Here is a 26154-nt window from a genome sequence, read left to right on the forward strand (position 1 = left end):
GGTGGGGGCGTAGGAGTTGTTGGGCAGCGGGGACGGTTGAGTGGCGGATAGGAGTTGCCGGTGGGGCGGGGTAGGTGAAAGTTGTCGGTGGGGGGGTGGGGGGAGGGGAATAGGAGTTGCCGGTGGGGGGGTGGGGGGGGGAAGTGTGTAGGAGTTGCCGGGGGGCAGGGGTGGGGGATAGGAGTTGCCGGCGGTGCTGTCATGCTGACTGTGGATTACTTGCAGGATTACTTCGGTGTTCATCGGTGGGGGCACGCCAAGCCTGGCCCGGCCGTCCACCATCGCCAGCATTTTGGAGGCCGTTGCCAGGGCGACCCATGTCCCTCACAACATGGAGGTCAGCATGGAGGCTAACCCCACGTCGGCCTCAGCTTCCAGACTGGCCGAGTTCAAGGAGGCCGGAGTGACGCGACTGTCCCTCGGGATCCAGGTGAGGATGGGCCGTGTGCCTGGACATTGGCAGGCGACAGGGACTGAGTGGGCCGTTGGGCTTTGCCCTCCCTCCTTCCCTCCCCGAAGGTGCTGCCCCTTGGGGTAAGATTGCCCTCTGCTCCCACCAAAGTGATTTGAAGGAGCAGGGAGCTGGGACCCGTTGCCTGTAGGCCCTGTGCCATGTGGGAACTCCGGGACCCTCCATGTGCCCTGGAATAACTACATATGCAGGAAGTTGCTTGAAGTGGAACTCAGGGTTTCTGAGCTTGGGGAACGGTTGGAGTCACTGCGGGGCCGGCGGGAGGCTGAGAATTCCCTGGATCGCAGGAGTTGGGTCACCCCGCAACTCCAGAGTACAAGTGGGTGGCCATCGGGTAAGGTAGGAAGAGGCAGGAAGTGGCAGAATCTCCGGGAGTCTGGCACTCTCACACCGGCTTTCAGCGATGGTCAGAATACCTCGAGGAGTGCAGTCTAGAGCACAACCTCGGCACTGTGGGGCAAATGACTGCACAGGCGGCACAGCAAAGTGTCGAAATGCAGTGATTTTCGGGGATTCATTGGTCGGGGATAGACAGGCCCCTCAGCGATGTCCTTTCCCGTGTTGCCCTCTGGTGCCAGGAGAAAGGACATCACTGAGGGGCTGCAGAACATTTTATGGAGGTGGGGGGGGGAGGGAAGGGGAAGAGCCAGAAGTTGTGGTCCGTCTGGGAACCAATGACCCAGGCAGGAAAAGGGTTGAGGTCCTGCAATGTGAGTTTCAGGAGGAAGTTAAAGAGCAGGACATCAACGGTAACGATCTCTGGATGACTCCCGGTGCCAGGCGCCAGTGAGTGTAGGAATAGGAGGATAAAATAGGGTAACACCTGGCTGGATAAATGGTGCAGGAGAGGCTTCAGATTCTTGGGGCATTGGGACCACTTCTGGGGCAGGAGGGACCTGTACCAGCCGGACGGGTTGCACCTCAACAGGGCTGGCACTAATGTCCTTGCAGGGAGATTAACTGGTGCTGTGAGGGAGGGTTTCAACTCATTTGGCAGGGGGGATGGGCACCAAGGGGAAACAAGGTGCACAGAGGGCCAGGAGAGGCAAATAGCATTGGGGTAAAGAATAGTTCAGAAATAGGAGGGCGCAGATATGCGGCAGTCTAAGTTGGGTTTGGAGTGCATGTATGTAACATGGCCAACACGGTTGGTGAGCTGCAGGCACAAGTAGCCACATTGGCCGATGATAGACTGGCAGTAACAGAGACAGGGCAGTGTTGCTCAAAGAAACCATTGCAGCACTGGAGAGGGAAGATGTCGTTGAGAAGCCAAAGACAGAGTCTATTTGGTTAGAACTGAGGAACAATAGAGGAGCTATTACACTACTGGGTGTATACTATAGGCCCCCAAATTGCAAGATAGAGACAGGAGCAAATTTGCAATCACATTTCAGTCTGAAGATATAGAGGTTAAATGGGACAGAGAAAGGAGGCTTATTGTAAGGGTCATAATAGAATAGAGAACCAAGCTAAATATCGAAAGTACAGAGATCGGAAAAAGGGAGTAAGAGGGGCAAAGAGAGCATATGAGAATAGATCCGCAGCTACCATAAACGGGAATCCAAAAGTCCTATAAAGTGTAAAAGGGTAGTCAAAGGAAGGATGGGGCTGATTAAAGACCAGAAAGATTAACTTGATCGCGTTCTTTGATGAAGTAACAGAGAGGGTTGATGAAGGTAGTGCAGTTGATGTGTATGTGGACTTTCAAAAGGCATTTGACAAAGCATCGCATAATAGACTTGTTGGTAAAATGAAGGCGCATGGGATTAAAGGGGCAGTGGCTGTGTGGATACAGAATTGGCTGAGGGGCAGAGAGCAGTAGTGACCGGTTGTTTCTCAGACCGGAGGGATGTATACAGGGGTGTTCCCCAGGGTCGGTACTGGGACCACTGCTCTTTATGATATATATTAATAACCTGGACTTTGGTATACAGGGCATAATTTCAAAGTTTGCATCTGATACAAAACTCAGAAACTCAGTGAGGTGGATAGTAACAGACTTCAGGAAAACACAGACAGACTCATCATCATGGGCAGTCCCTCGGGGTCGAGGATGACTTGCTTCCACACTAACAATGAGCACTCAGGTGACTGATGAACTCATTTTAAACGGTGGAAGATGCCTGTTGCGGATTCTTTTAACGTGGGGTGGCCGTTGCACACCAGCCACCACACGGGCTTGACAGAGCGAGGTCTTGGTCCGGGGCAAGGGGATCCCAGGCGGCTGGAGACCAGGCTCCACCGCATGTGCCAGTACACACACACGCACAAACACACACTCCTACTGACCTCCTTCCCACAGGACCTCTCTCTCCGGGAATTCATAGTATGCAATGTGAGCCTCACCACCTCACAGTCTCACTATTGGCCCGTACTGCACCTTCCCATGGGCTTGTACACACTGCTCCACCTCTGGGCTCCGATCCCTCCACTCCTCCGTGCCTCATCCATCCTCTCCTCGCCGCTCCCGACCCCTGCTCCGTACCCCCGCTCCTCGCCTGTCCCGACCGCCGCTCCCAACCCCCAACCCCCGGCTCCTCGCCCGTCCCTACCCCGGCTCCTCGCCCGTCCCTACCCCCGCTCCTCGCCCGTCCCTACCCCCGCTCCTCGCCTGTCCCGACCGCCGCTCCCAACCCCCAACCCCCGGCTCCTCGCCCGTCCCTACCCCCGCTCCTCGCCCGTCCCTACCCCCGCTCCTCGCCCGTCCCTACCCCCGCTCCTCGCCTGTCCCGACCGCCGCTCCCAACCCCCAACCCCCGGCTCCTCGCCCGTCCCTACCCCCGCTCCTCGCCTGTCCCGACCCCCAACCCCCGGCTCCTCGCCCGTCCCTACCCCGGCTCCTCGCCCGTCCCTACCCCGGCTCCTCGCCCGTCCCTACCCCCGCTCCTCGCCCGTCCCTACCCCGGCTCCTCGCCCGTCCCTACCCCGGCTCCTCGCCCGTCCCTACCCCCGCTCCTCGCCCATCCCTACCCCCGCTCCTCGCCCGTCCCTACCCCCGCTCCTCGCCCGTCCCTACCCCCGCTCCTCGCCCGTCCCTACCCCCGCTCCTCGCCCGTCCCTACCCCCGCTCCACGCCCGTCCCGACCCCCGCTCCTCGCCCGTCCCTACCCCCGCTCCTCGCCCGTCCCTACCCCCGCTCCTCGCCCGTCCCCACCCCCGCTCCTCGCCCGTCCCCACCCCCGCTCCTCGCCCGTCCCCACCCCCGCTCCTCGCCCGTCCCCACCCCCGCTCCTCGCCCGTCCCGACCCCCGCTCCTCGCCCGTCCCGACCCCCGCTCCTCGCCCGTCCCTACCCCCGCTCCTCGCCCGTCCCGACCCCCGCTCCTCGCCCGTCCCGACCCCCGCTCCTCGCCCGTCCCCACCCCCGCTCCTCGCCCGTCCCCACCCCCGCTCCTCGCCCGTCCCCACCCCCGCTCCTCGCCCGTCCCCACCCCCGCTCCTCGCCCGTCCCCACCCCCGCTCCTCGCCCGTCCCCACCCCCGCTCCTCGCCCGTCCCCACCCCCGCTCCTCGCCCGTCCCCACCCCCGCTCCTCGCCGCTCCCCCCCCCGCTCCTCGCCCGTCCCCACCCCCGCTCCTCGCCCGTCCCCACCCCCGCTCCCGAACCCTGACCCCGGCTCCTCGCCCGTCCCGACCCCGGCTCCTCGCCCGTCCCGACCCCGGCTCCTCGCCCGTACCGACCCCCGCTCCTCGTCGCTCCCGACCCCCGCTCCTCGCCCGTCCCCACCCCCGCTCCTCGCCGTTCCCCACCCCCGCTCCTCACCCGTCCCCACCCCCGCTCCTCGCCCGTCCCGACCCCCGCTCCTCGCCCGTCCCGACCCCCGCTCCTCGCCCGTCCCGACCCCCGCTCCTCGCCCGTCCCTACCCCGGCTCCTCGCCCGTCCCGACCCCCGCTCCTCGCCCGTCCCTACCCCCGCTCCTCGCCCGTCCCTACCCCCGCTCCTCGCCCGTACCGACCCCCGCTCCTCGTCGCTCCCGACCCCCGCTCCTCGCCCGTCCCTACCCCCGCTCCTCGCCCGTCCCTACCCCCGCTCCTCGCCCGTCCCTACCCCCGCTCCTCGCCCGTCCCAACCCCGGCTCCTCGCCCGTCCCGACCCCGGCTCCTCGCCCGTCCCCACCCCCGCTCCTCGCCCGTCCCCACCCCCGCTCCTCGCCGCTCCCCCCCCCGCTCCTCGCCCGTCCCCACCCCCGCTCCTCGCCCGTCCCGACCCCCGCTCCCGAACCCTGACCCCGGCTCCTCGCCCGTCCCGACCCCGGCTCCTCGCCCGTCCCGACCCCGGCTCCTCGCCCGTACCGACCCCCGCTCCTCGTCGCTCCCGACCCCCGCTCCTCGCCCGTCCCCACCCCCGCTCCTCGCCGTTCCCCACCCCCGCTCCTCACCCGTCCCCACCCCCGCTCCTCGCCCGTCCCGACCCCCGCTCCTCGCCCGTCCCGACCCCCGCTCCTCGCCCGTCCCGACCCCCGCTCCTCGCCCGTCCCTACCCCGGCTCCTCGCCCGTCCCGACCCCCGCTCCTCGCCCGTCCCTACCCCCGCTCCTCGCCCGTCCCTACCCCCGCTCCTCGCCCGTACCGACCCCCGCTCCTCGTCGCTCCCGACCCCCGCTCCTCGCCCGTCCCTACCCCCGCTCCTCGCCCGTCCCTACCCCCGCTCCTCGCCCGTCCCTACCCCCGCTCCTCGCCCGTCCCAACCCCGGCTCCTCGCCCGTCCCGACCCCGGCTCCTCGCCCGTCCCGACCCCCGCTCCTCGTCGCTCCCGACCCCCGCTCCTCGCCCGTCCCCACCCCCGCTTCTCGCCCGTCCCGACCCCCGCTCCTCGTCGCTCCCGACCCCCGCTCCTCGCCCGTCCCGACCCCCGCTCCTCGTCGCTCCCGACCCCCGCTCCTCGCCCGTCCCGACCTCCACTCCTCGCCCGTCCCTACCCCGGCTCCTCGCCCGTCCCTACCCCCGCTCCTCGCCCGTCCCTACCCCCGCTCCTCGCCCGTCCCGACCCCCGCTCCTCGTCGCTCCCGACCCCCGCTCCTCGCCCGTCCCGACCCCCGCTCCTCGCCCGTCCCGACCCCCGCTCCTCGCCCGTCCCGACCCCCGCTCCTCGCCCGTCCCGACCCCCGCTCCTCGCCCGTCCCGACCCCCGCTCCTCGCCCGTCCCGACCCCCGCTCCTCGCCCGTCCCGACCCCCGCTCCTCGCCCGTCCCGACCCCCGCTCCTCGCCCGTCCCGACCCCCGCTCCTCGCCCGTCCCGACCCCCGCTCCTCGTCGCTCCCGACCCCCGCTCCTCGCCCGTCCCGACCCCCGCTCCTCGCCCGTCCCGACCCCCGCTCCTCGTCGCTCCCGACCCCCGCTCCTCGCCCGTCCCCACCCCCGCTCCTCGCCCGTCCCGACCCCCGCTCCTCGCCCGTCCCGACCCCCGCTCCTCGTCGCTCCCGACCCCCGCTCCTCGCCCGTCCCCACCCCCGCTCCTCGCCCGTCCCGACCCCCGCTCCTCGCCCGTCCCTACCCCCGCTCCTCGCCCGTCCCGTCCCTCGCCCGTCCCGACCCCCGCTTCTCGCCCGTCCCGACCCCCGCTCCTCGCCCGTCCCGACCCCCGCTCCTCGCCCGTCCCGACCCCCGCTCCTCGCCCGTCCCGACCCCCGCTCCTCGCCCGTCCCGACCCCCGCTCCTCGCCCGTCCCGACCCCCGCTCCTCGTCGCTCCCGACCCCCGCTCCTCGCCCGTCCCGACCCCCGCTCCTCGCCCGTCCCGACCCCCGCTCCTCGCCCGTCCCGACCCCCGCTCCTCGCCCGTCCCGACCCCCGCTCCTCGCCCATCCCGAGCTCTGCGTTGTTGATTCTGCTGCAGTGGTGTCGGGCTTTTTGTGATTTTCCCACAGCTCCAGCTTCGCACTCCAAACTGCTCCTCTGACAGATACAACATACATTCACTGACACACTCACACACAGACACCGACATACACAGACACCCACACACGTGCACATGCTGACACACACGCACATACTGACACCGACACACGCACGCACGCATGCACGGACACACGCACGCACCCATGCACGCACGCACCGACACACTCATACACTCACATGTTTCTCACATTACACAGCGACTACACTCCAAAAGCACCCAATTAGCTGCACAGTGCCCTGAGACGTCCAGTGGCCGTGAAAGGCACTATATAAATCCAAGTCCCTCCTTCTTATAAACATTCACATGCTACCAATTCTTAAAAGATGATTATATTCTACTGAATTGTCAAATAATTTAAATCTTTTACAAAGAGAGATGTTTCTTAGTCAAAGGCATTATGTGTAAAACTCCCCCCCCCCCCCCCCCCATGTGACATCACAATTGTGTTCCAGTAACATCAATGATTGGAATGGTGGGCTGTGTTCCCTATTCAGGAGGTCACTGGAGTAGAACATCATGGTGTGAAACAGCATATTTTTCACCAAGCCTAAAACCAGGCAGAGGGCATGATAGGAACGGGTCAGAAGTGCAATTATGGTTGATGCCCCTGACTCTGAACTCCATCACTGGCACAGCGTGGCTGCAGAATGTACTATGTATAGGCTGGTGAAATGGGCGGACACGTGGGAGATAAATTTAACGCAGAGAAGTGTGAAGTGATACATGTTGGTTGGAACAATCAGAGGCAATATAAACTAAATGGTACAATTTTAAAGGGGGTGCAGAAACAGATACCTGGGGGTGTATGTACACAACAAGTTGAGAAGTCTAGGTTTTTTTTAAAGCATTTGCGATCCTTGGCTTTATTAATAGAGTAGAAAAGCAAGGAGGTTATCCAAAACCTGTATAAAACGCTGGTTAGGCTCCAGCTGGAGTATTGTGTCCAATTCTGGGTACCGCACTGTAGGAAGGAATTGAAGGCCTTAGAGAGGGCGCAGAGATTTACAAGAATGATTCCAGGGATGAGGGACATCAGTACGTGGATAGACTGGAGAAGCTGGGCATGTTCTCCTTAGAGAAGAGAAGGTTGAGAGGAGATTTGAAGGAACTGTTTAAAATCATGAGGGGTTTTGACAGAGTAGAGCGAGACTGTTTCCAGTGGCAGGGCCAGTAACCAGAGAGCACAGAGTAAAGCTGATTAGCAAAAGATCCAGAGGGGGAGATGAGGAAACAGTTTTTACACAGAGTTGCTGTGATGGGGAACGCGCTGCCTGAAAGGGCGGTGGGAGCAGATTCAATAGTAACTTTCAAACGGGAATTGGATAAATGCTTGAAGGGAAGAAAATGACAGTGGAGTGGGACGGATTGGATCGCTCTGCCAATGAGCCGGCACAGGGACGATGGGCCGAATGGCCTCTTTCTGTGCTGCAGCATTCTACGATTCTAAGCCTTAAGTTGGAGTGTTGAAAAGGCAAATACTAAAAAAATACTCCCATCTCACCATCCCTGTTTTATAACAAAACAGGTATTATTAAGGAAGTGTTAGCGGAAGTCAGTGTGACATGGACAGGAAGTGCGTATTACATGAAAGACTTTAACATATCGGTAAATGATTTAGAAAGTGCTTCCAAGTGGCCATTAGCTGGTTTATAGCACCGTATCCAGAGACTTTACAGTCTGATTCTTTCATCATATTCATCCACCTCCTCCATCTCAATTCCCCTCCTCTCTTTCCCTCTCAACTCCCCTCCTTGACACTCCCCCGCCTGCCGACACTCGCTGAATTTTTAGTGAACACTCTCGCTCTCCCTCTGCTCCACCCTAACAAGGCCCAAGCCCTGACATCGGGAGAGGGTCCCCTACTGCCCCAGTGTGATCACTTACCACCGAGGAGAGGCAAGGGGCCCATGCTCACCAGGAATTGGGTGTAAACTAACTGGCACGGGACCTTGAACCCAGCAGATAGTCTGAGGTTGGGTCTGAAGCCAGGTCCTGTGGGCGAAAGCCCAGAAACTCCGTTCCCTGCCCATCAGCACCCTGTCTAATTCTGTGCACTGTTACCCTGTTTAACCACAGGCTTTGCGAGACCGCGACCTGCGGATTCTGGGAAGGGACCACACGGCGCGAGAAGCCCTGCGGAGCCTGGAGGAAGCTAGGAAGCTCTACCCCGGCCACACGTCTGTCGACATCATGTTCGGGCGGCCAGGACAGAAGCTGCAATCGTGGGAGGCAGAGCTGGAGGCGCTGGTGGCACTGTGCGACCATCATGTGTCGCTCTATCAGCTGACACTGGAGAGGGGGACTGCCCTTTTCAGGCAGGTCCAAGCGAAGGTTCTGAGCGTGCCCGAGCAAGAGGCGATGGCAGACATGTACCAAGCAGCAAGGAGCATCCTGGGAAAGGCGGGATTCCATCAATATGAAGTGTCGAACTTTGCTAAAAATGTAAGAGATGGCGTGGGGGTGGCGGGGTCTGGCTGGGACACGATGCCGACTTTCACCTGTGCGTGCTGTGTTCATATCCAGCCAATAGATTGACACGGTGTCATTGCATTGGCTGTGAGGGCCCGTTGGCACAGGCTGAAGCTGGCTCTTGTTGCCCATGGGCCCACATCACGGGGCGGGCATTGAATGGGGAATGGTCACTCAGGGAGCCTGCTGGCCAAGTGCACATGGAAACAGCATTGTTGATCTCCAATTCCACACCAACAATTAGGGCATTCGTGACTTCATTGTGCGGCCTGGGCTGTTATCTTCATCTGTCATAGGGTCCAGACACATTGTTCGACAGTGTAGAGCGAGCTTTACTCTGTATCTAACCCGTACTGTACCTGCCCTGGGAGTGTTTGATGGGACAGTGTAGAGGGAGCTTTACTCTGTATCTAACCCGTGCTGTACCTGCCCTGGGAGTGTTTGATGGGACAGTGTAGAGGGAGCTTTACTCTGTATCTAACCCCCTGTACCTGCCCTGGGAGTGTTTGATGGGACAGTGTAGAGGGAGATTTACTCTGTATCTAACCTGTGCTGTACCTGCCCTGGGAGTGTTTGATGGGACAGTGTAGAGGGAGCTTTACTCTGTATCTAACCCGTGCTGTACCTGCCCTGGGAGTGTTTGATGGGACAGTGTAGAGGGAGCTTTACTCTGTATCTAACCCATGCTGTCCACCATGCATCCCAACACCTTGCAATTCATTACTTTAAACACACCTGTCAACCTCACTCCCCGGTGAGAGCCCTATTTTGGTTCACAATGGCCCCTGTTTTGATCTGTTTCACTCTTAAATGTAAATCCAGCTGTGTCTGTGTGAAATCAGCCTCGCTTTTCATCAGAAAACCACTCCCAACATCTCCCCTGCACTGACAGACTGCCTCTCAACATTTATTCTCTGAATTCTGCAACGTGTGCGAAGGTAACTTGCTGTGCTAAAGCAACTGGGCGCTGCCCCACACAATGGCTCGGTCCAGTACCACCTAGGGTACAGGCTGAGTAGTTACCTGTAACCCAGTAATGTGTGTCCTCTTAAAGTGCTTCAGTATTGCGGCACTGGTTTGTGACGGAGGAGCGGTGACAGATCGTGGCGGAGGTGCGACAGATGAGGGTATGGGGCCCAGGAGAGGCGTGATTTTGGGCCCAGGAGAGGTGAGGGCCCCGGGCCAGCCCACACTGCGATATGTGTGCGAACTAGGTCCGTGCAGCAGAGCAGGTCTCCAGTCGTCCTGGTCAATCCTTGCCACTGGATAATGGCCGAGCTCTGTCAAGCCCGTGTGGTGGCTGGTGTGCAACGGTCACCCCACGTTTTAAAAAAAAACACGCACAGGTATCTTCCACCCTTCATTTGGAGTTCAGGACTGAAACATCGGGTCCTTCATAGAAACATAGAAAATTGGTGCAGGAGTAGGCCATTCGGCTCTTTGAGCCTGTACCATCATTCAATAAGATCATGGCTGATCATTCACTTCAGTACCCCTTTCCTGCTTTCTCTCCGTACCCCTTTCCTGCTTTCTCTCCATACCCCTCGATCCCTTTAGCCATCAGGGCCATATGTAACTCTCTCTTGAATATATCTAATGAACTGGCATCAACAACTCTCTGCGGTAGAGAATTCCAGAGGTTTACAACTCTCTGAGTAAAGAAGTTTCTCCTCATCTCGGTCCTAAATGGCTTACCCCTTATCCTTAGACTGTGACCCCTGGTTCTGGACTTCCCCAACATCGGGAACATTCTTCCTGCATCTAACCTGTCCAGTCCCATCAGAATTTGATATGTTTCTATGAGATCCCCTCGCATTCTTCTAAACTCCAGTGAATACAGGCCCAGTCGATCCAGTCTCTCCACATACGTCAGTCCCACCATCCTGGGAATCAGTCTGGTGAACCTTCGCTGCACTCCCTTAAAAGCAAGAATGTCCTTAGATTAGGAGACCAAAACTGAACACAATATTCCAGGTGAGGCCTCACTAAGGCCCTGTACAACTGCATTAAGACATCCCTGCTCCTATACTCAAATCCCCTAGCTATGAAGGCCAACATACCATTTGCCTTCTTGACCGCCTGCTGTACCTGCATGCCAACTTTCAATGACTGATGTACCATGACACCCAGGTCTCGTTGCACCTCCCCTTTTCCTAATCTGCCGCTATTCAGATAATATTCTGCCTTCATGTTTTTGCCACCAAAGTGGATAACCTCACATTTATACTGCATCTGCCCACTCACCTAACCTGTCCAAGTCACCCTGCAGCCTCTTAGCAGCCTCCTCACAGCTCACACCACCACCCAGCTTAGTGTCATCCGCAAACTTGGAGATATTACTCTCAATTCCTTCATCTAAATCATTGATCTATATTGTAAATAGCTGGGGTCCCAGCACTGAACCCTGCAGCACCCCACTAGTCACTGGCTGCCACTCTGAAAAGGACCCGTTTATAACGACTCTCTGCTTCCTGTCTGCCAACCAATTCTCTATCCACGTCAGTACATTACCCCCAATACCATGTGCTTTAATTTTGCACGCTAATCTCTTGTGTGGGACCTTGTCAAAAGCCTTTTGAAAGTCCAAATACTCCACGGCCACTGGTTCTCCCTTGTCCACTCTACTTGTTACATCCTCAAAAAATTCTAGAAGATTTGTCAAGCAGGATTTCCCTTTCATAGATCCATGCTGACTTGTACCGATCCTGTCACTGCTTTCCAAATGCGCTGCTAATTCATCCTTAATGATTGATTCCAACATTTTCCCCACTACTGATGTCAGGCTAACCGGTCTATAATTACCTGTTTTCTCTCTCCCTCCTTTTATAAGAAGTGGTACCCTCCAGTCCATAGGAACTGATCCAGAGTCGATAGACTGTTGGAAAATGATCGCCAATGCATCCACTATTTCTAGGGCCACTTCCTTAAGTACTCTGGGATGCAGACTATCAGGCCCTGGGGATTTATCGGCCTTCAATCGCATCAATTTCCCTAACACAATTTTCTGACTAATAAGGATTTCCTTCAGTTCCTCCTTCTCGCTAGACCCTCGGTCCCCTAGTATTTCCGGAAGGTTATATGTGCCTTCCTTCGTGAAGACAGAACCAAAGTATTTGAAACATTGAAACATCTGCCAACTCATGTGGAAGCAAGTCAGCCTCGATTTCGAGGGACTACCCATGGTGATGATGTATATAGCAACAGCCACTGTGGGAGCTGGGGAGCAGGGAGTGAATCGGTGGTCTGAAATAGGTGCAGACTTCTCTCAGATTTAAAAAGACAGAGGTGAAGATTAATTTGGAACAAGTAGTGGATACCAGAACACTTTTGTTTGATGAGTTGTTTAGTTGGGTGGCACGAGGAGAAATGTTGGACAGTCATTAACCGAGCTCAGGGGGAGCCAGACAACAGTGGGCATCCTTGGGAGGGGGTTCCCTGAGGATGAGAATTAAAGAAATATAAAAAATAGGAGCCGTAATAGGCCATTCGGCCCCTCGAGCCTGCACCGCCATTCAATATGATCATGGGCTGATCATCTATCTCAACACCATATTCCCGCTTTTTCCCCATACCCCTTGATGTCTTTTCTGTCTATAAATCTATCTCTCGCCCTCTTAAATATATTCAGTGACTTGGCTTCCACAGCCTTCTGTGGTAGAGAATTCCACAGGTTCACCACCCTCTGAGTGAAAACATTTCTCCTCATCTCGGTCCTAAATTTCCTACCCCGTATCCTGAGACTGTGACCCCTTTTTCTAGACTTCCCAGCCCGGGGAAACATCCTCCCCGCATCCAGTCTATCCAATCCCGTCAGAATTTTATACGTTTCAATGAGATCCTCTCTCATTCTTCTAAACTCTCGTGAATACAGGTCTAGTCGACCCAATCTCTCCTCATACGACAGTCCTGCCATCCCAGGAATCAGTCTGGTGAACCTTCGCTGCACTCCCTCTATGGCAAGTAGCATTTCAAAGAGCAGGGGGGTCTCCTGTGATGGCTCGCTGGGTGAAAGCACTGGTGTGGTACTGAGCCCCACAGACCAGGAGATTAGCAGCTTTAACTCCCGGTCTGTTCTGGGTTAGCTGATCTTGGGCAGTGGTGGGATGCAGGGAGTGGCCTCAGTGTCTCTGGGCTAATGTTGGAAGAGAAATCAGCCCAGTGCTCCCACTCCCCACCGCTTCCGTGAGAAGGTGTGTGTGTTCGGACAGGATCAAGTGTGGCTATGCCCACCCTTGGACATAACCCTCCCGACACTCAGTCTTGCCTCACGCATGAAGCAGGGAGGGGCATGTGGGTGAGGCAGCAGAGAGCAACCCATACCCATGGAGCCTGCCTGCCAGGAGAGGAGAGGAGAGGAGGGGAGCAGGGACAGGAGTAGGCCATTCAGCCCCTCCAGCATGTTCTGTCATTTAATTAGATCATGGCCGGGAACCAGAGAACACAGATTTACGGTGATTGGCAAATAACCAGAGGGGAGATGAGAATTTCTTTTACGCAGTGAGTTCTTGTGATCGGGAACGCGCTGCCTGAAAGGTCGGTGGGAGCAGATTCAATAATAACGTTCAAAAGAAAATTAGAAAAATACTTGAAGGGGAATCAATTGCAGGACTATGGGGAAAGAGCAGTGGGGAGTGTGAATAATGGGATTGCTCTTTCATAATGTGAGCACTGCTCAATGGGCCGAATAGCCGCCTCCTGTACTGTGTCATTCTATGATCTGTACTGCCTTGGTTCCATATCCATTATTACCCTTGCCTAACGACAATCTAACAAGGTTATAAAAAGTGAGATTCTAGAATAAATGGGTAAGTGTTCGTCCTTTTGGTACCTGATCTGTTCTGATTCACAACGCGCTGCTCCCGCAGACCTATCTGTCTCTGTGTGTGTCGACGCGGAGCAGCCCTATCGGTGAGTTACAGGATCCCGGCTGTGTTGCTGCTGTTCCCCGTGTGGTTACGCTACTTACTGGTGGTCTGCTTATTTCCCAGGGAGCTGTGAGTGTCCATAACCTGGGCTATTGGAGAGGAAGGCAGTACCTCGGTGTAGGCCCAGGTCAGTTACTCACTGTGTCGACATACATTACTTGTACCTTACGTTGGTGGGATTTGCGGTGTGTAAATCAGGTCATGTGGGTGAGGAGTGGTGGGGCAGTGGGTTACACATCCGTCCTTGCCCTCCAGCACCAGGCTTCAGCTGCGGTTCAGGTTGCTGGGATGATTACCCTCTGCCAGCTGGAAGGGTCACACATGGACTGGGTTTGGGCAGTGTCAGGTCAGGCCAAGTCAGCACCAAGACCTAGAAATTGGGCTTCATGTCGCTCCTTTTTCAGGTACTATGTGACCTCCGAAGTCCCCAAGCTGGCGGGCAGGATACGGGGGCACTCTTCCAACCAGTAATGTGCCACCCGCCATATTGAGTAAGGACAAACGAGGGGTGTCCTTTACCCAGGCCTGAAGCCGGCATTGGGCCCTTGATCTGCTCAATGTCTCCAGCGGGCTCCACTCAGAAACTGTCCCGAGGGATCGCCTTCCACAAACGGCTGGCTGTGTACCGAGGGATCAGGCAGTGCCCAACCGGGTCTGTACTGAGGAATGGGGCAGTGCCCGGCAGGCTATGTGTTGTAGGATGGGGCAGTGCCCGGTGTACTGTGTGTTGTAGGATGGGGTAATGCCCAGTGTACTGTGTGTTGTAGGATGGGGCAATGCCCAGTGTACTGTGTGTTGTAGGATGGGGCAGTGCCCAGTGTACTGTGTGTTGTAGGATGGGGCAGTGCCCAGTGTACTGTGTGTTGTAGGATGGGGTAATGCCCAGTGTACTGTGTGTTGTAGGATGGGGTAATGCCCAGTGTACTGTGTGCTGTAGGATGGGGCAGTGCCCGGTGTACTGTGTGTTGTAGGATGGGGCAATGCCCGATGTACTGTGTGTTGTAGGATGGGGCAATGCCCAGTGTGCTGTAGGATGGGGCAATGCCCAGTGTACTGTGTGTTGTAGGATGGGGCAGTGCCCGGTGTACTGTGTGTTGTAGGATGGGGCAATGCCCGATGTACTGTGTGTTGTAGGATGGGGCAATGCCCAGTGTACTGTGTGCTGTAGGATGGGGCAATGCCCGGTGTACTGTGTGCTGTAGGATGGGGCAGTGCCCGGTGTACTGTGTGTTGTAGGATGGGGCAATGCCCAGTGTACTGTGTGTTGTAGGATGGGGCAATGCCCGGTGTACTGTGTGTTGTAGGATGGGGCAATGCCCAGTGTACTGTGTGTTGTAGGATGGGGCAATGCCCGGTGTACTGTGTGTTGTAGGATGGGGCAATGCCCGGTGTACTGTGTGCTGTAGGATGGGGCAATGCCCGGTGTACTGTGTGCTGTAGGATGGGGCAATGCCCGGTGTACTGTGTGTTGTAGGATGGGGCAATGCCCGGTGTACTGTGTGCTGTAGGATGGGGCAGTGCCCGGTGTACTGTGTGTTGTAGGATGGGGCAGTGCCTGGTGTACTGTGTGTTGTAGGATGGGGTAATGCCCGGTGTACTGTGTGCTGTAGGATGGGGCAGTGCCCGGTGTACTGTGTGTTGTAGGATGGGGCAATGCCCGGTGTACTGTGTGTTGTAGGATGGGGCAGTGCCCGGTGTACTGTGTGTTGTAGGATGGGGCAGTGCCCAGTGTACTGTGTGTTGTAGGATGGGGCAGTGCCCGGTGTACTGTGTGTTGTAGGATGGGGCAGTGCCCGGTGTACTGTGTGTTGTAGGATGGGGTAATGCCCGGTGTACTGTGTGTTGTAGGATGGGGTAATGCCCGGTGTACTGTGTGTTGTAGGATGGGGCAATGCCCGGTGTACTGTGTGCTGTAGGATGGGGCAGTGCCCGGTGTACTGTGTGTTGTAGGATGGGGCAATGCCCGGTGTACTGTGTGTTGTAGGATGGGGCAATGCCCGGTGTACTGTGTGCTGTAGGATGGGGCAATGCCCGGTGTACTGTGTGCTGTAGGATGGGGCAGTGCCCGGTGTACTGTGTGTTGTAGGATGGGGCAATGCCCGGTGTACTGTGTGCTGTAGGATGGGGCAGTGCCCAGTGTACTGTGTGTTGTAGGATGGGGTAATGCCCGGTGTACTGTGTGCTGTAGGATGGGGTAATGCCCGGTGTACTGTGTGTTGTAGGATGGGGCAGTGCCCGGTGTACTGTGTGTTGTAGGATGGGGCAATGCCCGGTGTACTGTGTGTTGTAGGATGGGGCAATGCCCAGTGTACTGTGTGTTGTAGGATGGGGCAGTGCCCGGTGTACTGTGTGTTGTAGGATGGGGCAATGCCCAGTGTACTGTGTGTTATAGGATGGGGCAGTGCCCGGTGTACTGTGTGTTGTAGGATGGGGCAATGCCCAGTGTACTGTGTGTTATAGGATGGGGCAGTGCCCGGTGTACTGTGTGTTGTAGGATGGGGCAATGCCCAGTGTACTGTGTGTTGTAGAATGGGGCAGTGCCCGTGGGGTCTATGCCATAGGATGGGGCAGTACCCACGGGGTCTATGCCACAGGATGGGGCAGTGCCCGCTGTACTGTGTGCTGCAGGAGGGTGAGGCACACAACAGGTCACCAGCAAGGTTAGAATCATTAATGGGAAGTAATGATCAGGTGATGTGAAACAGCATTTAAAAGCTAGACTAGAATTGTTGGACTGTTTGAGAGAATCTTTTCCATTTACATTAAGCCTCCCTACATTCATTTTTATCCTGGTTGTTTTTCGATGTCACCTCCGGAGACTTAAACCCATATTCCAGTCTGACACTCCCAGTGCAGTGCTGAGGGAGTACTGCACTGTCAGAGGCGCCGTCTTTTAGATGAGACGTTAAACCAGACGTTCGAACGTCTGTCCTTTCAATTGGACGTAAAAGATCCCATGGCATTATTTCAAAGTAGAGCAGGGCAGTTATCCCCAGTATCCTGGCCAATATTTATCCCTCAATCAACATCACAAAAGCAGATTGTCTGGTCATTATCACATTGTTTTGTTGGGTGCTTTCTGTCATATTTCCTATATTACGGCTGTGACTACACTTCAAAAACGCTTAATTGGCTGTAAAGTGCTTCAGGACAGCCTGAGATCATAAGAATATAAGAAATAGGAACAGGAGTAGGCCATATGGCTCCTCGAGCCTGCTCCGCCATTCAATAAGATCATGGCTGATCTGAAAATGGACTCAGCTCCACTTCCCTGCCCGCTCCCCATAACCCCTTATCGTTTAAGAAACTGTCTATTTCTGTCTTAAATTTATTCAATGACCCAGCTTCCACAGCTCTCTGAGGCATCGAATTCCACAGATTTGCAACCCTCAAAGAGAAGAAATTTCTCATCTCAGTTTTAAATGGGCGGCCCCTTATCCTAAGATCATGCCCCCTAGTTCTAGTCTCCCCTATCAGTGGAAACATCCTCTCTGCATCCACCTTGTCCAGCCCCCTCATAATCTTATACGTTTCGATAAGATCACCTCTCATTCTTCTGAATTCCAATGAGTAGAGGCCCAACCTACTTAACCTTTCCTCATACGTCATCTCCGGAATCAACCTTGTGAACCATCTCTGAACTGCAAGTATATCCTTTCGTCTATATGGAAACCAAAACTACACACAGTATTCCAGGTGTGGCCTCACCAATACCCTGTACAGCTGCAACAAGACTTCCCTGCAATAAAGGCCAAGATACCATTGGCCTTCCTGATCACTTGCTGAACCTGCATACTATCCTTTTGTGTTTCATGCACAAGTACCCCCAGGTCCCACTGTACTGCAGCATTTTGCAATCTTTCCCCATGTAAATAATAACTTGCTCTTTGATTTTATTTCTGCCAAAGGTGCTTTTTTAGGCACTTGGAAAATCATAATATGATTGGGTAGAGTCAGCACAGATTTCTGAAAGGAAAATCGTGTTTGACCAATCTGTTTTTTGAGGTTGTAACAAGCAGGGTCGATGAGGGGGAACCAGTGGATGAAGTATATTTGGATTTTCATAAAGCATTCGATAAGGTGCCACACAAGAGGTTGCGCAAAATTAGGGCTCATGGAACTGGGGGTAATGTACCAGCGTGGATTGAGGATTGGTTAATGGACAGAAAACAGAGAGTAAGGATAAAAGGGTCATTTTTGGGTTGGCAGAATGTAATTAGTGGGGTGTTGCAAGGATTAGTGCTTGGGCCCCAGGTATTCACAATCTATATCAATGGGGGACCAAGTGTAACATATAAGTTTGCTGACCATACAAAGCTAGGTGGGAAGGTAAGCTGTGAGGAGGACACAAAGAGGATGCAAAGGGATATGGACAGGTTAAATGAGTGAGCAAGACATGTGAAGTTATCCACTTTGGTAGGAAAAATAGAAAATAATATTTTTAAAAGGTTGAAGACTGGGAAATGTTGGTATTCAGAGGGACTGGGAGGCGTCCTTATACATGAATCATTGAAAATTAACATGCAGGTACAGCAAGCAATTGGGAAGGCAAATGGTATGTTGGCCTTTATTACAAAGGGATTGGAGTATAATTGTAAAGCAGTCTTACTACAATTGCAGAGGGCCTTGGTGAGACCACACCTGTAGTACTGTGTGCAGTTTTGGTCTCCTTACCTCGGGAAGGATATACCTGTATTGGAGGGAGTGCAACGAAGGTTCACTAGACTTATTCCTGGGATGAGGGGCTGATACTCTATAGAGTTTAGAAGAATGAGTGGTGATCTCATTGAAACATATACAATTCTTAAGGAGCTAGATAGGGTAGATGCAGGGAGGATGTTTCACCTGGTTGGGGAGTCTAGAACCAGGGGTCACAGTCTCAGAATAAGGGGTCGGCCATTTAGGACTGAGATGAGGAGAAATTTCTTCACTCAGAGGGTGGTGAATCTTTGGAATTCTCTACCCCAGAGGGCTGTGGAGGCTCAGTCGTTGAGTATATTCAAGACAGAGATCGCTAAATGTTTGGATATTAAGGAATCAAAGGATATGGGGATAGTGTGGGATGGTGGAGTTGAGATAGAAGATGAACCATGATCTTATTGAATGGCAGAGCAGGCTCGAAATGTTGAATGGCCGACTCCTGCTCCTATTTCCTATGTTCTTGCGTTCTTTCTTTCTAGGTGCCCATGGCAGGTTTGTACCATGGGGTGAGGGTAAAACACAGAGAGAGGCAAGGATACAGACCCTGGAGCCTAGCGACTGGCTCAAGGAGGTCCGACGCTTTGGTCACGGAACCAGGAAGAGAGTGCAGCAGAGCGAGTTGGACATGTGAGTGATGTGCTTTTAATTTAATGATCGGGCACCAGTAGATGTGGGAATAATCGTAAATCGGCTCATTAAAACAGGTGCTCTCAATTCACTGGGAGCTGTACCTGCCCTGCTCTTTCCATTCGCAATCTAAGTAAAAAAGACTCCTCAAGATACTTGTTTCATTGCGATGGTTTTATTACGTGAATGTGTCACAGTCACGTTGGGTTTAAGAGACTTCAGACCTCGAACCGAGCCACACGGGGAGTTACCGAGCCACACAGCCCGCAAAGTGCCTGCTCCAATCTCCAGGCTCTGCCCAGTTGGGTCGTTTCAGCTATGCACTGTGAGCTGTGCGTGACCTCTGTGCCAGGGAGTGGGAAACCAGACCGAGCTCCAGCTCCTTATCCCGGCCCAGTGGTACTTCCAAAACGTGCAGGTGTCTGGGTGTTGAGACAAGGACTGATGCTACTCTAGATTATTCAGTTTTAGTATTTTACATCAGTGTGTTATCGGAGAGTCCCGCCTCCCTGGGAGATGATATTCTGTGCCTCAGTGTCCAGGTAGGCTTTCAGTGACACCCCCACGAGCACACACAAAACAATCTTTCTGTCCATTATTTCCGCTGCTGGAATTATCCGACACCTCTATCAGAACTCTCTCTCCTGTCTTTGATACGTAGCAGAGCATCGTTTAAAAAAGGGGGCAGGCAAAAGGCAGGTAACTATAGGCCGGTTAGTTTAACATCTGTAGTGGGGAAAATGCTTGAAACTATCATTAAGGAAGAAATAGCGGGACATCTAGATAGGAATAGTGCAATCAAGCAGACGCAGCATGGATTCATGAAAGGGAAATCATGTTTAACTAACTTACTGGAATTCTTTGAGGATATAACGAGCATGGTGGATAGAGGTGTACCGATGGATGTGGTGTATTTAGATTTCCAAAAGGCATTCGATAAGGTGCCACACAAAAGGTTACTGCAGAAGATAAAGCTACGCGGAGTCAGAGGAAATGTATTAGCATGGATAGAGAATTGGCTGGCTAACAGAAAGCAGAGAGTCGGGATAAATGGGTCCTTTTCCGGTTGGAAATCAGTGGTTAGTGGTGTGCCACAGGGATCAGTGCTGGGACCACAACTGTTTACAATATACATAGATGACCTAGAAGAGGGGACAGAGTGTAGTGCAACAAAATTTGCAGATGACACTAAGATTAGTGGGAAAGTGGGTTGTGTAGAGGACTTAGAGAGGCTACAAGGAGATTTGGATAGGTTAAGCGAATGGGCTAAGGTTTGGCAGATGGAATACAATGTCAGAAAGTGTGAGGTCATCCACCTTGGGGAAAAAAAACAGTAAAAGGGAATATTATTTGAATGGGGAGAAATTACAGCATGCTGTGGTGCAGAGGGACCTGGGGGTCCTTGTGCATGAAACTCTTTTGAGTTTACCTGTGAAAACATAAAACATGTATCCGTGCCACCCGACCTGGATGACACACACAAGACATTTACAAGGCCCTTTTTTTTTTTTGTTTTTTTTTTTGTGGTTTTTTTTTTTTTGGGCACTAAAATCAAATTTTTCCTTTTTTCCAGTGCCCCCTATAAAAGGAGAGGGGGACACTAAAAGCACCGGCAATTAAAACAAATTAAACTTAAAAACGTAAAATCAAATTAAAATTTGGTTGCCGGGCGTGATGATGCACTCCAGTCCCTCCGGTGCCCACCTCTCGCGGAAGGCCGCGAGCGTACCGGTGGACACCGCGTGCTCCATCTCCAAGGACACCCTGGACCGGATGTAAGAGCGGAAGAGAGGCAGGCAGTCAGGTTGAACGACCCCCTCGACCGCCCGCTGCCTGGACCGGCTGATGGCACCCTTGGCCGTGCCCAGGAGCAGTCCTACGAGGAGGCCTTCGGACCTACCCGCTCCCCTCCGCACAGGGTGCCCAAAGATCAGGAGAGTGGGACTGAAGTGCAGCCAGAATTTCAGGAGCAGCCCCTTCAAATAGTGGAACAGGGGCTGCAACCTTGTGCACTCCATAAAAACATGGAACACGGACTCCTCCAGACCGCAGAAATTGCAGGCGGCCTGGGAGTCCGTGAACCGGCTTAAAAATTTGTTGCACGGCACTGCTCCGTGCACCACCCTCCAGGCCGAGTCCCCGATGAATAGTGGGAGGACCCCTGCGTAGAGTGCCCTCCATCGGGGACCCCCGCCTCCTCCGGACGGCAAGATGGTACGCCATGGCGTGTCCGGACGGCCGGCGAGGATGGCAAAGTTGAGGGTGTGCAGGAGCAGCCCGTACAGGAAACCCCTCCGCGCGGAACTGAAAGGCACGGAGGGGATTTCCCCGAGGCGGCTCAAGTTGTGAGGCGCCGGTCCCCGAGGGAGGTTCCGGGGTTTGGCGCCGATGAGGAATTCCATCCGGACGGGGGTCAGTTCGGACGGGATCTCCCCACGTGCTTGAGCCTCCTCGATGCACCGAACGGAGTCAGGGCCCAGAGCTGTTTTTAGCGACTCGATGGCATCGGCCGCGTGGCGGACGTTGGCAGAATTTAGGCGCCGCGCCAGCGTGTCTGGCGCCATCCAGCCCGCTCCTCCGCCATCGAGCAGGTCCCTGACCCTGGTCACCTCACCAGCCACAGCCCTCTCTTCCGACCGCCACATAAAGCCTCGGCCGTGGAGGTACGGATTCCCGAGCAGCGGTTCCTGCAGGACGGCCGCCACTCCAGCCGGCGGAGAGCTGCGCTTGGTGGAGACTTTGTTCCAGACCCTGATGAGTTCCCTGTAAAAGACAGGCAGCTCCCGGAGGGCGGTCCTGGCACCCCCCAAGTTCACAAACAGGAGCTGCGTGTCATAATTGAGGTCGAGCTGCTGGCGGAAGAAATACCTCGCCAGAGCACACCACCTAGGAGGGGGCTCGACGTAAAGGTATCTCTGCAGGGTCTGAAGGCGGAAAGTCGCGAGCTGGGCGCTGACGCACACCAACGACTGACCGCCCTCCTCAAGCGGGAGACTCAAGACCGCGGCAGAGACCCAGTGCTTCCTGTTGTTCCAGAAGACGTCCACCAGCTTCTTCTGTATCTTGGCGACAAACGCAGGGGGAGGGGTCAAAGTGACCAGCCGGTACCACAGCATTGCGGCCACCAGCTGGTTTATGACTAGCGCTCGACCCCTGTAGGACAGCACTCGGAGCAGTCCTGTCCAGCGCCCTAGGCGAGCGGCGACCTTGGCCTCCAGCTCCTGCCAGTTCGCCGGCCAGGCTCCCTCGTCGGGGCTAAGGTAGACTCCCAGATAGAGGAGATGGGTCATGCTCCAGGCAAAAGGCCTGAGCTCCTCCGGCAGGGAGTCCACCCGCCACTGACCCACCAGGAGTCCGGAACATTTCTCCCAGTTGATCCTGGCGGAGGACGCGGCCGAGTAAATCTCCTGGCACTCACGCATCCTCCGCAGGTCAGCGGGATCCTCTATCGCGAGGAGCACGTCATCGGCGTAAGCCGAGAGGACGACCTCCACGCCCGGCCCTTGCAGAGCCAGTCCCGTCAACCTCGTCCGCAAGAGGCGCAGGAAAGGCTCCACGCAAACGGCGTATAACTGGCCGGACATGGGGCATCCCTGGCGCACCCCTCTCCTAAAGCGAAGGGGCGCCGTCAAGGACCCGTTAACCTTAATCAGACACTCCGCGGCGGCGTACAAAAGTCGGATCCGGGCGACGAAATGCGTCCCGAACCCGAAAGCGCGCAGAGTTCCGAGCAGATAGTCGTGATCCAACCTGTCGAACGCCTTCTCTTGGTCGAGGGATAGGAAGGCGACCGACAGACCAGCCTCCTGGGAACAATGGATGAGGTCCCGGACCAGATGGATGTTATCGTGGATTGTCTGGCCCGGGACCGTGTATGACTGGTCGGGGTGGATCATGTGGTCCAGCACGGCACCAAGGCGAGCAGACATCGCCCTGGCGAAGATTTTGTAGTCCGTGCTGAGGAGGGAGACCGGGCGCCAGTTCTTAAGGAGGAGGAGATCGCCCTTCTTAGGCAGCAGGACGATGACTGCCCTGCGCCAAGAGAGGGGCATCTCCCCGGTCGCCAGACTTTCCCCCAGGACCCGCGCGTAGTCGCTCCCCAGGACGTCCCAGAACGCCCTGTGGAACTCCACGGTCAGCCCGTCCAGCCCCGGGGATTTTCCCCTCGAGAGCCGGGCGAGGGCACCGGTCAGCTCCGCCAGGCTTAGCGGAGCTTCCAGATTTTCGGCGCCCTCCGGGCCGACCTTCGGCAGGTCCTCCCACAAAACTCTACGCGCTTCCTCGCTGGACGGATCCGGAGAGAACAGAGCCCCGTAATATTCACGGACCCTGTTGTTGACGCCCTCCGGATCCGAGACGAGAGAGCCGTCGTCGGCCAGCAGCGTCAAGAGCTGCTTACGGACACTCTGCCTTTTTTCCAGCGAGTAGAAGAAGGGGGAGCCGCGGTCCAGATCCCGCAGGAACCGGATCCGCGACCTCACGAACGCGCCTCGGGACCCGACGAGCTGCAGGTCCTTCAGCGCGGCCTTCTTCGCTTCGTACACCGTCCGCAGGGCCGGGTCCTGGACGACTTGACCGAGACGGGCTTCCAGGTCGAGCACCTCTTTTTCTAGGCGCCCGACTCTGGCCGCCCGCCTCTTGGTCGACCCCCTCGCGTACTCTTGACAGAAGACGCGGACGTGAGCCTTGCCCACGTCCCACCATAGCCTCAAGGAGGGGAAGCCCCCCTGCTTCCTTCTCCAGTCGGACCAGAATCGACGGAACGAGTCCTGGAACCGCACGTCCTCCAGCAGCCGGTTGTTAAAGTGCCAGTACGCGGACCCCGTCCTCGCGCGGAGCGAAGCGAGCTCCGCCCACACCAGGTGGTGGTCCGAACACGGCACCGGCCGCATGGAGGCCGCCGGGACGCAGGAAACGTACGCCCGAGACACGTAAAGGCGGTCGACTCTAGACCATCCAACTCCAGGCCTCACCCAAGTAAAGGCGCTGGAGTCGGGGTGGAGATTTCGCCAGACGTCCACCAAGTCGAAGGACCCGACCAGGTCCCTCAACTTCTCCATCGCCGTCATGCACTGCGGGGCACCGGAGCGGTCCCTCGCCTCGAGGGTGCAGTTAAAATCCCCCCCGAGGACAATGCAGTCGCCGACGTCGACGGAGCCAAGAAGAACGGACACCTCTTCAAAGAAGCGCGTTTGCTGCGGGCCGGGATGAGGGGCGTACACGTTCACGAGATGGAGCGGCACGTCCCCCAGGCGAACCGTTACGTGCAGCAAGCGGCCTGGCACGGGCTCCTCGACCCCCAAGATCTCCGGCTGAAAATGCGGGCCCAGCAAGATGGCCACCCCACTAGAAATGGCGGTGAGGTGGCTCATGCGGACCTCTCCTTGCCATTCCAGGAGCCACGTGGCTTCGTCTCCCGGAACGGTGTGGGTTTCTTGCAGGAAGCACACCGCATATTTCCCCTCCCGCAGGAGCGAAAAATTGTCAAATCTACGGCGTGCCCCTCTGCCGCCGTTGATGTTGAGGCTGGCTATGGTTATCTTCATGGCAAAAGCATAGTGCAACCTCTACCTTAACCTATTGTGGGGGAGGGAGCGGAGTCTTTTGTTGAACTCCGCTCCCTCCGCAGCCCAGCGAGGAGTCCCTCGAGCTCGCGCAGCTCAAGGTGCTGCTCCTTTGTCAAGGGCCCGCCCGCGGCCAAGGTTTTAACGGCGGCGCGGACGGACCCCTTGATCAGCTCCGGCTCGGACCATTTTTCCAGGGCCAGTCGGGCTTGGTCGCGGCGACCCCGGCTCTGGGCCAAAAAGTCCCGGAGTTCCTTTGCAGGAATGAGGAGGGCCTCAGCGGCGGCCGCGAGCAGATCCACCGCCTCACTGGCGGTGGTCTCTAGGTCTTCACCCGCGTCCCCCACCGAGTCCCCGTCCTCCTCCGGGAGGTGGCCGCCAGCAGCTGGCCCATCGACCGCACAAGGTACGGCAAATGAACCGGCCGCTCCAACCGGCCCTGGCACTGCCCCGATCCCACCCCCAGGATCATCGGCAGAGGAGTCCCCACTGGGCTCTTTTAAAAATGGTGCTGGGTCGGGAAATGACAGCGGAAGGGGTTCCCCCTCCGCCCCAGGAACCGGAGAACAAGGAGAGACCCGGCCATAGGAGATCCCCAGGCTCCCCAAGTGCTCCAGCTCCAAAGTAAGAGGCGAGGGTGGGTGTTCCTCCCCCTCCCCGCTGCCACCCCCCGGCCCAGCATCTACAGTTTCATTAAAAACAGTAAATTGTGTTTCTGCCGGGTCGAGCGTCTCCCGGGGGAAGTTGGGTATTGGCTGGGCGGGCTCAGGTTCGGCCTTTTCGGCCTCGCCCGCCTCAGTCCCCGGGACGCCCGGCCCGGCGGCTACGTATTCCTCCGCGGTCCCCACGCCCCCCACGACAGGCAGATCTTCCACTCCATCCCCGGGAGGCAGAGGCTGGGCAGCCTCAACTGTTTCACCCTCCCCGGGGACAGACTCCTCCCGCCTACGGCGCTGCTTGGGGGCGCTGGTTGGGGACGCGGGACACGCGGCGGGCACCAACTCCTCCACGGAGGGATGTTGTTCCCCCTCCGTCTCATCGGAGCCGTGCCTCCTTTTGTTCCTGGGGGTGCGCGGAGGCAGGGAGACCCCCATGTCTGCCGAGGCCTCCCGCTCCGCCCCCCCCTTTTCCTTTCCTTTCCCGCGCCCGGGCCCCTCTGTGGTGTTATTCAAAGGCTCGGGCACGGGCTCGGGGCACCACGCGCTCGCCGGTGACGGGGTTGGGCTGAGCGCGGTGGTCAAATTATCTGGCGCACCGAGGGGACCCGCCTCTAGATGTTTTGCCTTCTTCCGCGCCTTCTTTCCGGTCGGACGCTCTCCCTCCCCCCCGCCGGAGGCCCTGAAAACAAAGGCCTCCGACGATGCCCGCGCACCCATGGCTCCCGGCACGCGGACGCAACTAGGGGAGGGGTGGCGGCGGCGCCAGCCTTGGCCGCCTTCGGTGGTTTGGCGGCCTTGGAGGCGGGGCAGTTCTTACGAACATGCCCCACCTCCCTGCAGGC

General features: G+C 56.6%; 1 protein-coding gene across 1 annotated transcript in view; it reads left to right on the top strand.

Annotated features, from left to right (window-relative positions):
* Positions 1–26154, top strand: part of rsad1 (radical S-adenosyl methionine domain containing 1) — a 63353-nt gene that overhangs the window by 4861 nt on the left and 32338 nt on the right. Inside the window, exons 3-6 of the mRNA XM_070858153.1 lie at positions 226–430; positions 8444–8809; positions 13825–13888; positions 18942–19089. Of these exons, the coding sequence (XP_070714254.1) occupies positions 226–430; positions 8444–8809; positions 13825–13888; positions 18942–19089 (783 nt within the window). The remainder of the gene's footprint in view (positions 1–225; positions 431–8443; positions 8810–13824; positions 13889–18941; positions 19090–26154) is intronic.

The sequence above is a fragment of the Pristiophorus japonicus genome, chromosome 16 (genome assembly GCF_044704955.1).
Source record: "Pristiophorus japonicus isolate sPriJap1 chromosome 16, sPriJap1.hap1, whole genome shotgun sequence".
NCBI classification, from domain to species: Eukaryota; Metazoa; Chordata; class Chondrichthyes; family Pristiophoridae; genus Pristiophorus; species Pristiophorus japonicus.